Consider the following 18651-nt stretch of genomic DNA (forward strand, 5'->3'; position numbering starts at 1 on the left):
AATTAAAATTTGTAACAAGACACATTTACAAAAATAAAAGGAAAAAAAATCCAGGAGGCTGATGGTAGCAACACCAGGCCTCTAGGGGGCTAGCCAACCCCACATCTGATGACCTCCCTCCCCACCCCAGGCCAGATGGCAGACCCAGGTCTTCAAGTCTCTCCGAAATGCTTGTATGCAAACCTAAATGCTATTCTTTTTATGGATATGTTTATTCAGCCTTAATGAACAAATAAATGTATGTTAACCCTCTTTACCTTTCATGATTTCATACAACAATATGTGGAATTTCTATGGTAGTGCTATTTAAGCATTATTAATTATTGCCTGAATTGTGCTACAGAATATTGTGATCCCAAATGATACATGGAATAGAATCTTGAATTTAGGACCATTTCATTCATTAACCAGAGTCAGATTCAGATTTTCTCTAATGTACTACCATTTGCAATCATTTACAGTTCATATAGAAAATTATATAACAAAAATGTATATTCTCATTGCATTTTATATGTATTTTTAAAATTTAGATTTATGTCTTAAAAAATAGAACACAAGAATCTGAATTGAAATTCAACACCTTTCTCAGGATCACAACCCTAATCCATAATCTATGCAGTATAAAAACTTTATTTATTTATTTATTTATTTATTTATTTATTTATTTATTTATTAATTAAAATATTTCCAACTCATTGTATGTCAAGAGATTTCAGGATGAAGATATAATTAATAAAACAACTCGATTAACAAGAACATATTTTCCCAATATTATATTAACATATGATTGATTTGAAAACAAAACAAAGTTATGACAGAGTAAGATGAAATCATTATACTTCCAGCATAAGTATCATAACTAGAAAATCAGAACTAATTTCAGAATGAACACTACCACCCAAATAAGCTACAGCTTATTCTGATACGCCCAAAATGGCCAGACAAATTGCCAAATCAGTGGGAGGAATTCTAAAAGAATGGTGCCAAAGCTGATGAGGGTCTCTCACACCACCACAATTGTAGAGCTCCCAGCTTTATATCACTGAAAAAAGCCTCTTTGGCTAACTCTTTTGTTCTATTTTATTTCAAAGATTGGAAGCAATCTTAGAGGTCATTTGCTCCAGTGCTTGGCCCAATGCAAAAATCCACTACTAAAATTGATACAACAAAAATAATTAAAGGTACATGTGATGGAATGGTTTGGTGAAGGCCCGCTCAGGGAGATAAGCATTTCCTTAGCCCCCAGCAGGAGTGTGGGAAGGTTAAGAGGATGAGACTGGCACCACCCTAAGGAATTTGCGGTGTTTGCTTGCTGGCTTGAGAAGTTTAGATTCAGTCTGGCAGGATTCTGTCTTGTGGTTGAAAGCTAATAAAAGCTATCGAACTAGACCTGTACTGTCTCGTGGAGTTCTTTGGGCTGAACCTGACATCAATCCTCTTAACCTTCCCATGCTCCTGCTAGGGGCTAAGGAAATGCTTATTTCCCCAAGCGCGGCCTTCACCAAACCATTCCATCACAGTACAGTCTAAATACAGAATATACAACTTATATGCTAAATACAATAATACAGCATATTATCATTACAGCAATTATATATTTATAATTAGTGATTACAACAGTATTTTCTAACTTGTATTGATCTAAATATCTTGGCTTATAGTTCTTATCAATCCAGGTTTACAATCCCAATGTTCATAGATGCTAAAAATTATAGGCCAAGACACCCATAGAAGATAAGATGCAGGAAGATTTGATTAAAGTAATTAAAATGATGTAAATGTAACAAAGAACTAATTAACAAAAAGACCTATATATTAGGGCTTTTTTGGTCCTTTTGTGTGTGTGTGTGTGTGTGTCTTTGAGTCACTGTTGACCCCTGATGACTGCCTGGGCAAGTACCTGAAGTTTTCTTGGCAAGATTTCAGAAGTGATTTGCCATTGCCTACTTCCTAGGGCTGAAAAAGAGTGATTGGCCCAAGGTCACCCAGCTGGCTTTTTGCCTAAGGCAGGACTAGAACTCACAGTCTCCTGCTTTCTGGCCTGGTGCCTTAACTATTACACCAAACTGGCTCTCATATATTAGGTACAAATACCTATATAAAATTAATTCATTCATTAAGTTTATCAATAGATATATATAACAGCATACTGTGTCCTCATTTTTAAAACACAGAGACTTTTCAAAAATTGTTAACAAATGCATATCCTGGACCTATATTTTAACATTAGGAAAGTGACTTTCATTTCATTACTGTATGTAGAATTATCCTCTTTGCCATAATCCAGGCTTGATAGAGTCAAAGCTCTTCATGAGATTACAAATACTATTTTTTAAGAATATCTTTCAATATCACATTGAGCTTGTTAACTATATTTTTCCCAATATTATACTGACATATTATTGATTTGAAACCAAAACAAAGTTATGACAGAACAAGACAAAATTATCTGTATTAAATAACCAGTTTTTTCTTCAATAAATAATCTCTATTTAATGTAGTCTTTTCTTCTGTATTTCATCATTTTAAATTCTTAAAAAGTAAAATTAGAGTGTCAGACTACAAAGCTAAAGTTCAAAGATGCTGAACCAAAATATTCCCTTCCTTTTAATTTGGCCATTTTGTAAAGACTTCACCGCAAGTTAAAAGAACAAAATTTGAAGTGTGGGGATAAGAATTTCTTTTGAAATACTCAGGGGGAACCTGGGAGGGAGAGACTGAAGTTCTGCCTATCTGGCTGTTCCTTAGTTTTAAAAAAGCCCTGACTGTATGCATTGGCCGCAAACGGTACTTTCTTCATCCTCCATGACTGGTCCAGGTGACCACTAAAGTTGCTTGATTCCCTGACCAGCATTGTTCGATCACCTAACAAGGTTGCATTTACATGAACTATCAGTTGCATAAGAGAAGACTGACACTGCTGAGGCTATTTTAAAACTAATCAACAGATAGACATTCCCTAATTATTTCCTGACAGGACCTCTCAATTTTTAAAATAAATTATTTGGTCCCTGCAAAAAAGTGATAAAAAGGCACACCTTACTCACAAGGGGTAAAGAATTTCTTGAAAACTGGGAATAGGATTCAGCCTAGCATTTGTTCAAATCGCCTTATTTAAGGTCCCTTAGCCAGTAACTCTTTGGAATATCTTGCCCCGGGAGGTGAGACAGGCCCCCTCACTTCCAGCCTTTCGGAGGGACTTGAAGACCTGGCTCTGCCATCTGGCCTGGGGTGAGGAAGGAGGTCATCAGATATGGGGTTGGCTAGCCCCCTAGAGGCCTGGTGTTGCTGCCATCGGCCTCCTGGATTTTTCCTCTTCCTTTTATTCTGTGTAAATGTGTTTTCTTATAAATTTTAACTATATATTTATTTATTGTTTTAATCTGTTGCAAGGTGCCCAGAGTCCCCCATTGGGGGGAGATGGGCGGGGATAAGTTTGATAAATAAAATAAATAAATAAATAAAACTCTAATGTAGCATTCCGCCCAGGACTGCAATAAGAATAAAATAGTGACAAAAAACACTATGTGTCTTGAATGCCTTGAAGAAAAATCACATATAAATCTATAAAAAAAGAAAAATCAAAAGAATGAAATAAATAGTGACAGATTCTTACCCATATCAGATTTTTCTGGCTGTAAAATACAGATTGCTCAGGGCTTTTTCAGATACTTGTCTATGAATAAATGCACATCCATAATCTATTGTTTAAAATATGCTGGCCTATGATTTTAATAAAGATTGGAAACGAATGTTTAAAAACTAGCTACTGTTAATGTATGCCTTGGGAACTGTTCTATGGGGTGGAGGGGAAGGAGAGCTGCACAAGAGCACTGCAGCAACTTTTTGCTGGGTTGTTCAACTGAGGGCTCTTGCACAGTTCCTGTTCATTTCAGCCGGAGCCCGGTAGCAATCCTTTACGGATTATTGGAACAGTTCAAGCATCTTTCCAACAGCACTGATTTTCAAAGCCACTATTTGGCTTATAAAGTTTAATTAGCATCAACATAGAAAGAAGAATGTGAAATAATGAGGCCATTCCCTTAAACCTTTTCCATATTTATAAACTTAGCATAAACTAGGACAAACTGATCTTTGAGGTCACAGTTCCAAAGCCATCCAGTAAAACTAATCTGTTCTGGGGACAGGATTTTTAACATTATGTTTTAAACTGCTGAACAATCTCTGGACTAGTCAGTCAAATCAAGCATTTCTAAGAAGATTAAGGCAGTCGCTTAAAATGCTTGGAGGAAAGATTTAACATTTATTACAGTACAGCATGTTTTTCAGTTCTTAATGGGAAAAGAATATATTAAAAGGACTGTGTTCTATCACAGTAGACAAAATCTACTAGCAATGAGCCATATGGAGTGATTTATAAAGATAAAGGTTAACCTATCAACTTCCTGATAGTTCTTGATCTTAGGGAAAAAGAGAAGTAATATCCTTAGAGTACTGGTATATGCACAATTACAGATCAGAAACGTTGTATATAGAAATGTACTATGCTATGTGCTATGAATTAATTCTTCAACAACTACAAGACAAAACTAAATTGTTCACAATAAAAAAATGTAAAACAAATTGAGAATCTACATCTTCTTCAGAAGCACGCTAAAATTGGTTATGTCTAAGAGTGGATGGATCTGTCAAATTTGGTTTCACTCAAGGGACTAATTTTTCCAGCCTTAACATTGCTTTATAGTGTCTCCACTTGTGTTTACATTTTTTTCCCAAATAAAAGCATTTTTGCAGCAAGTCATTTTTGTAAATTACTTTTCATCAAGATGTGCATTTTTTTAATTCATATGCATTTTTGTGAATGAGTATTTTTAGATACATTTGGGAGTGGTACAAAATCATTGTGCAAAATTTATAAAATCATTACTATCAAAGGGTAATCACATTTCAGTTCAAATGCAGATTTGGAAAAGGAAAATTGTATAACTTCACGCTAAACTGCAAATCAAGTAAATTTTGTTCCAACTCCTAATTGCCTTCCATGTGTTGGCCAAGGAGCTCCTGGGACCACCAGATGGCTCATCACCCAGCCAGAATGATATAGAGATGTTTGCTAGCTCCATAGTGTATCTATGTGTACATGTAGATGCTCCTGCGACAACCGGTGAGCGGCAAAAATTTGGAAAAGGGAAGGGAGCAAGTCTACTTTGTATAAATGCATACTTACAATATAGACCTTTACTAATAATACACACAATTCAGCTGACACCTAAAAATCAATAATTGATGCAACAGTGATAAAAAAATTATTCATTTTTCTGTGGCTTTATACCACTTATTTATGACATGATCAAGTTTCTTCTCAATAATTTAAATTAGACCTAACTAGAGTCTCTCTTGTTTTGATCTGTTTTTCATTATAGGCTTAAAAGCAAATCATGGCCCCTCAGCCAGAAATTTTTCAGTTCTGCATTTAATTTCTCTTTCGTTTTTAAATTATCTTTCATACATCTAAATATGCACTATGCATTTTGATGCACTATGTTAGATCCATATCTTTTACATGAAGCTACCAGATCTGGGATGTAAATATTTAGATAACTACCACATGACAGTAAACAGATGCAGAAAACTCTGTATCTACATACATGGATTTTTGCAGTCCCAGGCTGATAGCCCTACTTTTGCATCTATTTAAATTGCTTTAATTTCCGGGAAAGGAAATGGTTTAATACAATTTGAAAACATGAAACGCTGTTTTCTAAATGCAGCACTTTCTCCTGATTTTTTAAAATGTTTCAGAAGCTTAAAAATTAAAAACCAATTATCACCTGGTTGATTTTAATTGGATCATAAGTGATTGCCTTTTCCACAAATAGTGAAACTTATCCATGCTTGATTGTGTGGGTAGTGAAAGATATAAGCCCCTAAGGAATAACTTCCTAGATTGTTCTACCACAAATCCCAATCACTGGATTAGATTTTAATAGTTCTTTCATTTATTCTTTTATACCAAAATAAAATTACAGTCCCAAGTATATTTACAAAAAAGACCAATTACTTAAAGAAAGAACTCTTAAAGTAGAATTCCCTCAAGTACTGAGTTCACTGATTTCTTAACATATCTGTGCATCTGTAGGCATCTGTAGTCAGGTATAGAGATGTGCTAGGGCACTTCCTTCTTATAATACATCTTCACAAATAGTTTTGAATGTCCTTTGCATTCAGATGATTAAATATAACTGCAAATAGACCATTTCAGATGTAGCCCACCTTCAAAAAGACTTTCAGTGATCAACGCTAGAGGATGGGGAGGGAGGGAGGGGGAGGGAGGGAGGGAGGGAGGGAGGGAGGGAGGGAGGAAGGAAGGAAGGAAGGAAGGAAGGAAGGAAGGAAGGAAGGAAGGAAGGAAGGAAGGAAGGAAGGAAGGAAGGAAGGAAGGTGTTTACTTCAATGTTGTAGACTTGTGACACTTTACAATCTGCCTCTGTTTTTCATGGCCATATAATTATGCTGAGTATTTGCTGAAACATGGAATTGTTTGGAATGACTTTTCATTTGGACCATCTTTAGATGTATTAGCTGGAATACTACTGCCTGATCATTGAGATATGCAATCAAAATTTTAAGTATGCATTGTTATAAAATACTTTTTTTGGTAAAAGAGCAATTTCCCTGAAGAAAATTCAAGCTACTAAAATATGAATTGACTTCCATCACATATTTTTAAATATATGAGAATAGCAGCATGTCCCAAACATCTTCACAATACTCCATTGTCGCAGCTCACTTATTTATCATTATTACAGTTGGTTGCACAGTAAGCCAGATGTTTAGACTGGATTTGGCATTTTTATCCACCTATCGAGTCCTTCCCAAGGACCTGGGTTAGGCAGATGTTGTTTGATGGCGTTAAAGGTATCATCGCAGGATATAAGTTGTTCCAAGTAAAGTTGCCTTTTGCAATTGACTTATGGTGATTTTGTCAATGCCGATAGTCTTCAAGTGGTACTTCAGATGTTTTGGGATTACACCCAAGGCGCCTATTACTATTGGTACTATCTTTGCTTTCTTTTGCCAAAGTCATTCTACTATTTGCAGGTCTTTATATTTTGTGATTTTTTTTCCAGTTCTTTGTCTTCTATTCTGCTGTCTCCAGGTATTGCAATGTCCACTATCCAGACTTTTTTGTCTTTCTTATCAACAGTTGTTAAGTGTGGAGTGTTGTGTGGCAGGTGTTTGTCTGTTTGAATTCTAAAGTTCCAGAGCACTTTAGATGATGATGATGATGATGATTATCATTATTATTTACAATAAAAGACAATAAAGAATAGCAACAGCTATAAAGAAATGCAAGATTGCCCTAAGTTTGAGAACAATTTTTCATATAATGTTTAGTTCAGCTTTTTGTTGCAAAAAAGTAAAAATTCATTCAACCTGAGACTTCTAAAGAAGCTAAATTCGACACCAATATCAACATTTTACTGAAATTACTAGGGGCAGAAGCAGTTATATATGAAAATATTTCCAGTTACATTCCATGTACAGAACTGTATTACAGGAGTATATTATTCATGTCCTATATAGTGATATATAACCCATATTGTACAGAATGATAACTACAAGAATCAGAAAATCAAATCAGCTTTTTTAAAAAAAACCTAGTACAGCTAATTATTAAGACTCCAGTTATGGAATGGAAAAAATATGAACTGATTGCTAAGAAATCTTAAGGAGTACTTTAAGAGTGTAAGTAAATATAGATATATTTAAATATACAATGTATTTTAATCAACGCAGAAGTGAGTACTGTAATTTTCAAATCAAGCAGCAAATGTATGAGAACGGTTTCCCTTTTAGTCATTTGTATGTATAAGAATGTCTAGAAGAAGGAGAAGGGAGAGGATATAGAGATGAACATGATATAGGAGAGTTCCAGATAAATAGATTTCTGGAGACACTGTTGCCTGATGGCTCAGATAGTCAGTGCTCTGCTATCACCGAGCATCTATCAGAGAAAGGGGAAGGGATGGTGGTTCTCAAATAAGATGTCAGGTTTGTTAAATCACCTAGTGCTGTGCTGATCTTACTCCAGCAGAAACCAACCAACATGCTGTGTGTGTGCACACGCGCGCGTGTGCGCATGCACAACTAATGATCCAGCAGAAAGATCTGAATATAAATTCTGCTTCCAAACATTCATATTTGCTTTAAAACATTGCCTGCAATGTTGGACAATGTGACTAAATGAATTGAATTTACATTCAGTGTGTATTAATCACATTTACCACAGAATGTCTTTATGGGGTCATATTATAGGCACAATACTGTGTTACATGTTTATCTTTTCATATGTGAAGAAGTCTGGCCTTCATTGACAATAGTTGGGACACTTACTGAGCACTCTCAGTGCCACAGTCTGAAGTCCTCTGGAACTGCATTTCCTCTACTTTCCTGTCATTGCTAATGTCCCTGTTTCCTCAACAGAAGTACACAGAAGAGCAATAGAGAAAGGGCAGCAACTTCCATCTGCTTCCTTTGTTCCCTCTGGAGTAGGCAGCTATGCAGATTGGGCTCAGAAGCAAAGGAGATGGACAGTGACCACAACAGAAAGGAAATGTGAATCATCTGAATGAAACAAGCATGCAGAGGATATCATACCCTAGCACCTACAAAAATCTAGAACAGGCACTAGAGAGCAATCAAATCCCCTCACTTCTCCTCATCTCTTCAGATTCCATCTTACATCTGGAAAATTGTGCAGATAGCATAGGATGCAACATCTACTAATTTTTTTCCTTCACAGAATAGAGGAGGGGTCACCCAGTGTCCTACTTTTTATCTCTATTCTGCTACTGTTGTGTACATCAAAGGATTAAGGCTGGATAAACCAAAGGCCCCTCCCTTTGGGACTGTCCATGTTAATGACCCACAATATGGTTTCCGTGGCTCTGGAATGTTCTGTGTTCTTTTGATAGGGAGATTAAGAGGTAAATTCTTGCCTCTTCATGTCTCTCCCCCTGCTTTTCCCTGCCTTTTGTCATATTTTTGCCACTTAACTATTTTTGATAAATAAATATCAAGCTTTTTTTTTTTTTGCTAGCTGAACTGAGTGGCGTGTGTGCTTTTTCTGATCTGGATATAGGGATTGATTGGGAGTATGCTGGGGGCAACATAAACTGGAAATTAGTCACGATGATTTTCCAAAAGATCGGACAAGAGCCTTGCACTGTGGATTTGCACAGAATTAGACTATAGCTGAGAGACAAGGCAGAGCAGAGTATTTTGGAACAAATTATAATTTAACCTGGGAAATAACACATGTGTTTGAACCCTCACAAAGCTTTGAGTCCATGTTACTTTTCCAGAACATTGTCAGTTGGCAAAGAGTGATGTCATGGTAGCGGCATTAAAAGAAAATAATCATTGTATTGTCGAAGGCTTTCATGGCCGGCATACAATGGGTGGTGTGGGTCTTCCGGGCTGTGTGGCCGTGTTCTGGAAGTTTTGCTTCCTAACGTTTCACCAGCATCTGTGGCCGGCATCTTCAGAGGGCAGGAGCACAGACAGGAGCAGTTCTCTCTGTGCCCCTGTCTGCAGCTCCTGTCTGTGCTCCTGCCCTCTGAAGATGCCGGTCACAGGTGCCGGCGAAACGTTAGGAAACAAAACTTCCAGAACACGGCCACACAGCCCGGAAGACCCACACCAGCCAAAATAATCATTCTTCATTGTATAAGTAAGGGAGAGAAAATAGTGGATCCAGTGACTGATGACACTGCCCCAACTCTTAATGAGTCCACCCTTGGTCACCCATCGTGGAATTTCAAGAATGAAATTTTCTTGGAGGCAAATGATAGCCTAACAAGAGTGACTGTGTTAGGCTGCTTTGTGAACCTTTGTTAGCTAGCTTGCCTGACTTAACACATGGTTTATTCTATACTTGTTTCATAAAAAACACTAGTGAGTTAATATCATATTTCCCAATTTTTTTCATGTTGCCACCTTAATCCTTGATAGCGGAAATCAGGCTCTGAGCTTCCCCAGAGAGCGTTCCCGCAATTCGCATTGAGTGTACCACCTTCTTAAAAAAATTTTTTTTACTGTTATGATATATATGGTTGTTAACTTGTTTTTGTTTTTGTTTAATTTCCCTTTATGTTGTTTGTGTTTTAATTTTACAATAGATGCTTAATCTTTTTTTTTTTCTCCTTTTCATTTCTTGTCCACCACTGAGAGTCACGAGACTGCAATGGAATATAAATTCCACTATAATAAATAAATAACCCCACTGGATTAGGAAAATAGCATAATGATTCCTTATAAATGCTACTTTGCAAAACAAAACAAAACAAAAGAACATGCTGTCAACATGCTTGAAATTTTGCAAGACCGTAGAAGCTATGTTTTGCTTCTGATTTCATCAAATTCTATCCCAAACAACAGTATAATAGCGAACTCAAAAGCACTTGCACTGATTTATATGAAATCTACCGCCTTGTAATGATATCACTTCACAGTGATACAGCTTGTATGTTAATTTATTTCTATTCTGCTAAAAATAGAATAAAATTATAGATATATGTGTTTTTCCTGGTGCTGGACAATAGGAGACCACAGCCATTGGACTGGGCTACTTCTGCATAAAACTAGAGCTTCAGATCAGAACCCCGGGATGACCTGTGGGTATCTGCACATCCTTATTCTGCCTAAAAGTTTCTGTATTCAGGAAATAAAGAGAATTGTACCCCAGTCCATCTCTCTGAAATATCATAGCATGCAGATTGATAGCATCTGAATGTTTTTCCTGCCATGAACAGAAATGAAAATTGCTTAATGCTAAATCAAATTTATTGGGTGCATGAACTCTGAATTTTTTTATTTTTTTTTTTGGTAATATACTTGAATGTGTGTGGGTATATAGTTATATAGTCAAAATATACATTATTGCTAGCAAGTGCATTGTAAACTCATATATCAAAGAAAAGCTTTTGCTAAACGTACTTGGAAATAATAATAAAATCAGTTACTTGCTGAAATCAAAATATTATACAATAAAAATGCCACTCTTTATATTTATCAACATTCTAGTGTAACTTTCTTTCTTTCCTTTAACTTAGGTTTTCAAAAAGATGAATAGAATGAATAGAAACTACAAAAATGCATTCCATAAATTTCATTTTGAATACATACAGTATTCCACTATTGAACATTTTATTTCTTGTGAATGTTTTAACAGTTAAATGCATTTTAAGCAGCTTTGGGATAATCAGAGTAGTTCATGTCCCCTAAACTACTTGACTATAGGGCAAGAACTGACATTTGTTATTAGTACCATCAGAACCTTACATAGTACTACCACCTTTAACGTTTTACAATTTGCAATTTTAAACTGGACTGACTTGTTAAATCTGACTACAATCAGATTTCCATTGTATTGAGAGATGGTTTCTCCACTGAAGGAATGTTTTATTCAGTAATGACATTGAGAGGATTGAACAGAGATTTCTTCCAAGAGGTGATAATTTTATCAGCTAGAATGAGCTAGTCTAAGAATTCACCCTCAAATACTATGAGTTTCTGCCAATATTTCAGCTGGCAGAGTTTCATTCAGACATCTAGGAAGGCTCACCCAACCTTTAAGTAGAAGTATACATAGATCTCATAAATTGGTACTAGATTGATTCTAATACCCATGTATCCTTGAAGGCATAAAACTGTACTCTACATACATTCTACACAAGAGAAGGCTTATTACCTAGGCTGTCCAATAACTCAACTGCTGCTAGCACAGTTATCATCCTTATAATTGGCAAATTTGATAACAGTGTTTCTAGTATCACTATACTAGTGTTTGACAATCATGTCATTAATACTGACAAACTCTCAAGTGAACATAAATAATAGTAGCCTTGGCAAGACTCCCAAAATTGTGGACAGAGATAGCCCAACACTGAGGACAGAATTTGCTACATATAGTCTCTATTCACTGGTCCAGTATGCTGGAAACAGAATAAAATATGGGGAGACAGAAGAGAAGAAATCTCAAAAGAGATATGCTTGAGGTCATAAATTCTAACTAAGAGGTATCTAGGACTCCAAAATCCTTTTAACATTCACATTTGTAAAAGGAGTTCAACATAGAAATGGCATGTGTAAATTTTGCCAATATTTATGGCTCATATGCATGCAATCCCCACCTTCTATACTCACATGCTCTATAATCACACCAAACACTGTATTTGAATCAGTTTTCATTCATATTTCTTTGATAAATGCAATGAGGTTAGGAACAACAGGAGATTAACCATGTTCAACACAGCCACAGGACCTGGAGTTTGTCATTTTACCTAACCTGGGGCTGACATTAGTTACACATGATGTACAAATAAGATAATATCAGAAAGCACAACTTGATCACATTGGGAGAAGCTACAATTTAAAGCTACAAATTAAAACTGCCATAGGATGCTCTGGTTTGGACTAGCTAGCTGGAAATGGAATTGGGTAATTCCCATCTTTACTTCATAGCTGCTCTAGAAGAAGATGCAAAAGCAGGTTCATTTACATATTCCAAATAATTATATCATTATAATCCAAGCCAAATTCTTTTGTTTCTAAGAAGTCATCAACGTGTTTTCAGTATGAGCAGAACTATTCTTTTTGATTCTGACATTTTAGATGTCATTTTGTGTACATGCATGTGCTCTCCAGGGTCCTGAACACGTGAATTCTACGCTTTCTTCCCTTAGCAGTTTACTTTGTCTTCTTTTGCCTAAGACATTTACCAAGTTGGCAGAAGTCTTTGTGGATAATGTAACAACCCATTTTATGGATGATTGGTCTATCAATGGCAGCTACTCTTAGTAGATATTATCTTCTGAATCACACATATCTTAAATATTAGCTGCAGAACAGCAGAAGTGGAAGAGGACGTTCTCCCTATTCATCTTATGAAGTTCCTGGAAGCCACTATGTAATAGGAAATTTTAGACTAAATGTCTAAATCCAGTAGACCTCTTGTTTTTTTTAATAGTATTCTTTACTTCCTAGGATGCCTCAACAACTAATCTAACTACTCTCTGTTCTAGTATAATATCTGTGTGACAGTGTGTTAGAGTGAAGGTATGTGTGTGAGGGGGACTGAATGAGAAAGAGAGATTTCAGACTAAATGGATTTGCACAAACACTATGCACAAAAATTAATCAATATTAAAAATAACCAAACTTTTGTCTTTTGTTCAAATCAGCCATTCATTCTTTAATTCCTAAGGTTAGGCAATTTTTTTTAGCCAGTAAGAATCAAAAAGATAAGTGCTGATGTGTTCCCCCCCAGAGATAAAGAACAGGAATTTCAAGGATAACAAGAACCTGCTGCTCTCTAAGAATAGCTATAGCTACTCTCCAACAAAGCTCTGCAATTTAGGAAGAACTAGATTGCTGAGCTTCTGACCTGTCATTTTCATGTTAGATAATCAGAAAAAGTCTCCATAGCAATTTCTATGCAATAATTAAATATAACCAGTTCAGGTGCTATCTCCTTAAGTCTTCCCGGATTGATTTCTAAAACAGCTCACATACAGCTGATACATTATTACTGCACATCAAGCTTCAGTTTAATCATACAAAGAAGTTCATTGGCTTCCTGGTGATATCATGGAGGTAAATGCACATGTATTCTCAAGATCAAGATTAGATGTAATACAAGTAAAAACACTTCAGTGTTAACTTTTGGTCCATTCTTATAATTTAAGTTGACCTGTTTGTCTTCAGTATTATCCACTACAGTCAAGATTAAAAGATATGAAAATGATATATATTTATGCATATACCTCTGGCATATATATATTCTTCTCCAGCAATATGTCTAAAAACTATTTAGAAAGGGAGAAATATATTTTTACAGTTTGTAGTGTGCGGCAAAAAAAGAGATCCAATTCCACGAGTTAGATATGTAGTATTCAATATTTTCAACTGTTAGTAATCAGGTTGCTACGTTATCATTTAAATTCAAAGAAATGTTTAAGTTCTTCATCATGGCTCTGGCCTTACTGTATCTTGTTTTAACTTCTTGTATCTTTCTGTGTGTGTGTGCATGCCTTCAAGTCATACCAAGGAGGAAGGGTAATACCAGGATCAGTACAAGGTAAAGAATCATGATACATGATGTAGTCTATAATTCCCTGCCAATGTAATGGTGCTGCAATTGACAATGTCTTTGTGTTGCAACTCCAACTCTTTCAATCCAAAGGAAGGAATAGGACCATCCAGCTGGCTCTCTTTTAGGTTATGTAGCCACTCCTGATTCATAATTTTCAAATGACCACGCTAACATCTCATACCAGTCAGAAAGTTATTTTAATATTTTAGTTATAATTTATTCAAAGTTCTGGTTTCTAAGTTGGCATCTTCAAAAAGGGAATGTAAATATTGGCATGGCCAAAGGGAAATGGCTGGTTCTTGATGACTTAGAAGTGAAGAACGGTTAAGCAGATGGCACTCACATATTTGTTTACTTTGAATTAGCAGAGAACAGCTTTCCCAGTCTGGTGCCCTTCAGATGTTTGAATTACTGAGCCCCTGGTGATGCTGGCAGGAATGATGGGAGCTGTAGTCTAATACCTCTGAAGGGCTCCAAGTTGGGAAGAGTAATTTAAAACAACTAACTTCTCTCTCTTTCTCTGGAAAGCACAAGCAAAGGAATTCACATAGACTGTATCTAGTTCTAAGACCATCTAAAGAGGGTTGGTAGCTTGAAAGGCACTTGTACTTTTTAAAAGTTTGGTGAGGAGGAATCCCACAATCCTTTTTTAAAGAAAAACAAAATGCTTGTGTACGTGCATCCACAGAGACATGTACATGCAAACACACACCACACACAGAACCAAACTTCTTTGCTAAGTCTGCCTGCCAACAGTCTCTGAGAGAAAGCTTCTAACTGAATAATAAGGAGAAACAAAACCATTCCCTCTCGGGAAGGGGACCCGCACAGCCATCCCTGGGCAAAAGATCAAGCATGTGCTCTCCTCTGGCCTGAGCCAGCCTTTGCTTCAGCCCTGGACTAGCAGCGTGCCCAGGCAGTCGTTCACCGTTTAGTCCTGTGCAAGCAAGTGTGTCAAGCAAGGAGTGTGTGAGGTGGGTGGGTATACACCAATGGAGAAAGACCCACAGATTCTGGACCTGTTTCCGTTGTAGTGTTTCTTTTGAGCTCCTACCCTGTTTGCAACCAGAAGCAGAGCAAACAACTGAGGATTGATCTCCTGGTGCTCTTCAGGAGAAAAAAAACGTTTCCGTACAGATACAGCAGTCTAACCAAAACGACCAGAAAGATCCCTTCACACATTCACCTACCCTCACTGCCCCTTATTTCTCTGCACTCACCGATCCTGAGCACTTGCTGGGAAGTCTGAGGGATGCCTAGGCGAAGATAAAGGAGGAGAAACCAGAGCCTCCTGCTGGCTTCCATGGCAGAGTCCCTGGACTCCTCGCAAAGGGCTCTCTCCGCCTTCTTCACGCTCTGGCTGGGCGCATGCTTCAGCCTCTCGGCCACATTTCTTCCTCCCGCTCAGGCATCCGCGGCTCGGACTCAGGCTGGTTGGCGGCCCCTCATGTTTCTTCGGGGTCCTGGCTCCGCGCAGGAAGCGGGGCGGCGCACTTCGGTCTCCTTTAATTCCTTTCGTCCCTCTCTCTCCCTGTCTCGGGCGTGCGTGTGAGAGTGAGCGCGTGTGCCCCTCCCTGCCTCAGCCCATCACTCCCGCCGGCGTCCCGGCCAGCCGAGAGGGACTGCGGAGCATCTCCTCGGGTGTAGGGCAGCGAGTCATTCGGTTGGGAAGTTGCCTCTCGGAATGCCCGGTGGGGCTCCCTCTTTCGACCTGCCGCCCAACGACCAAGCGGGGAAGCAAAGGGCAGGAGGAGAGTTCTCACAGCGAGCCGGAGCAGCCGCTGCTGGGAGCCCGTCCCATGCCTTCTCCCCACACCCGCACCCCTTTCCCCAGCTACTTTCTGCCTCGTTGACCTAGAACTGAGTAGATCCCTGCTGCCTCCGGATGCTCCAGGCCAATCAATTTCACCTCCAGCTTGGCCGGGCTGGCGTTCCTCTCCGGCAAGATTAAAGGGGCCCGGTCAACTCGCAGCTGGTCAGTTGGAGAAGAATGAATGAAGCCCCTCTGGTGACGTAAGCCCGCCTGGGAGCATCACACGCGCGCGCGCACACACACATTACATTTATCGTCCCACTTTCCCAGCCATTTATCATCAAGCTTCTGTTAAAGCGTAGCGTGCCCTTAGAGACTCTTTTCCTTGGAGTAATGCTGAGATTGGCCCAAAGGAGCATAAAACAGGACTATTTCAGAGGCTAAAGCTCGGAGGAGACTTTGAGCATCTGTACAGTGATTTTGTGAGCCTCTGAGACTGGAAAGAGTGACTCCAGGAAACACCATGAGAGCCACTGGGGATGGCATGAAGTAGGATCATATCTCACTTCCACTAACTGTTAGGGTATTATTTTTTAACTGCAAACATCTCTGCGTCTCCCAAACAGATGAGAAATCTCAGTGAGAGAGGATTCCCTATTCCCAGTGGCTTTTTTTCCTTCATATAATGAAATTTATATCATATCATAAAAGAGTTCCTTTGTCAAATAATCACAACTTTGAGCTAATCGCTGAGGGAGGAAAGGTGAATGAAATTTCTGCACATCTCAAATGTGTTTTGCAATAAAACTTCTTATAAAAGAATAAAACATTGTATGAGGCTATAAAATGACATTAAAGTTTTAAAGTAGTTTTAAAACTATATAGAACAACATCTGAATTCAGGATCTGAATTCACAGGTACATAGATCAGTTAACCTAAAGAATCCAATGGATTCTAGAGCCATCCCTTCAAGAATATTTTGATAAATACTTACAAAAAGGCAATTATGCTTTTCACTCAAACTGTTCGCAGCATTTGAAACTATTGTTACAACAACCAGTGATACCATTCAATATGTCAGTCTACTAATCAAGAATGAGTTTGATCAGAAGGAAATGCCTGTAGATTGTTTTGTACTCAGAATGATTTTATTTGCTTGCTTAGTTTTTATTGTGTGTTTAATCTACCTGCTTACAAGAATTATCTGAGTGAGCTGAAAACTGAAAGAATAAAAATATCACATGTTCCCATTTGATCATATATAGATAGAAATTGTATTGTATGAGACAGATATAAAATATATGTCATATTATACACACACATACACACACACACACAAAAATACATACATATATATTCACACACACATGCATATACACACATACACATACATATGTATCACTACCATTCGAACATAACATTTAAAAAAATTATTAGTGTATCAAAGTAAATACACAATGAGGTACATTAACAGTTACTTATCCAGTCATTGATCAGTTAGTGTATATTAATTCAGCTGGGTGCAGCTTCAGTGTTTCTCTCTCCCTCTCCTGTCCATTATCATTTTTTGTACTGCATAAATATAGAAAACAATCAAAAGCAAGTAAAACTATCAAACTAAAGTATTAAATATTAAAATGTATACTACGCATGTTTGTCATCTTTAGGAAAACACATACGCGTATTGTGGCCTTAGAAATTACGCACGCAAGGATTTGATTTGCCATTTTAAAAAATCAGCTTCAGAGTCAGACGCCCTTACAACTCTTGTGGACAAGGCAGAGGAACACAGACTCAGCTCACGTTGTTTTTGCTATCTGCCTTTACTGTGAGAAACATCCGTGCTCCACAGTATAATCTGTGAAACTATCACTGCTAGCAGCTAGTCTCTCACCTGACAGTGAAGGATGTGAAGCTTATTTTTTATCTATGTGGCTCAGAAGAAAGTGAGTCTGATCTACAAAGCTGGAAGTCCTTAGACATGAACTGTGCTTATATCCTTACGCTAACGCTGGGCTCCATTCGGAGCATGTTAAAGCACGAAAATGTTGTGTATGGAAACGTTATGAAATACTATTCTAGGTGTTTCTAAAACAGAATAAATAATTACTCCAAGTTTGCCATTAGAATAAATACTTCTTACATACACCACTCCCCCAAAGGGAGAAAAAGAATATGACCATAGTGATTGTGGAATAGAGCAGTAATACTAAACAATGGATAAAGCATCTACCTTAGTGAAACATTAAAGCCTGGAGCATGGCTCCATAATGAAGTTGTACTTATCTATTTAAAAAATCATTTGTCAGGAACAGCTGAGTGAAAAGATTCCACTCGGTTCTAGTTACAATTATAAAAGCACAGTTTTAAGAAATGCTAATGTGTTTTTCCATTTTTTGAAGGCACAATGGCTTTCAAAATAAATATTCAATATTTATTTCTACATTTTAATCCTGACAGCTACATCATGAGTACCTGGGAAAACGTAATCCACAAGCAATGAGATTATCCCTGAAAACTCAGTTACAGACCTTCAGTGATCGGAAAGGCATGGCGATACCTTAATGGCACCTGCAGATTTGTATTATCAGGAGGCAATATTGTCCTGAGAAATCTCAAATGAAAGGTTCTATGGTGTGGAGACACTGTCCATCAAAGGAACTATGATGACTGTGTGGTATGCACTGCATACTGCACACTATGGCTGTGTTCATTAAATCATCACCTGTTCAGTTCTAGGTTAGTACAGTATAACATGATTGTGACTTCAGCTGTTAT

At 37.5% G+C, this 18651-nt stretch overlaps 1 protein-coding gene across 1 annotated transcript in view; it reads right to left on the bottom strand.

The window, feature by feature from the left end:
• The window catches only part of GRIK1 (glutamate ionotropic receptor kainate type subunit 1), a 183468-nt gene extending 165043 nt beyond the window's left edge, over positions 1–18425 (bottom strand). The window contains exons 1-2 of the mRNA XM_088144448.1: positions 18405–18425; positions 15340–15475 (exon numbers count right to left, since the gene is read on the bottom strand). Of these exons, the coding sequence (XP_088000574.1) occupies positions 15340–15475; positions 18405–18425 (157 nt within the window). The remainder of the gene's footprint in view (positions 1–15339; positions 15476–18404) is intronic.
• Between the last annotated feature and the right edge of the window lie 226 nt (positions 18426–18651).

This window comes from Python bivittatus, unplaced genomic scaffold (assembly GCF_059951505.1).
Source record: "Python bivittatus isolate LINGU-HERP-01145 unplaced genomic scaffold, Pbiv_v1 ctg000350_np1212, whole genome shotgun sequence".
Taxonomy (NCBI): domain Eukaryota; kingdom Metazoa; phylum Chordata; class Lepidosauria; order Squamata; family Pythonidae; genus Python; species Python bivittatus.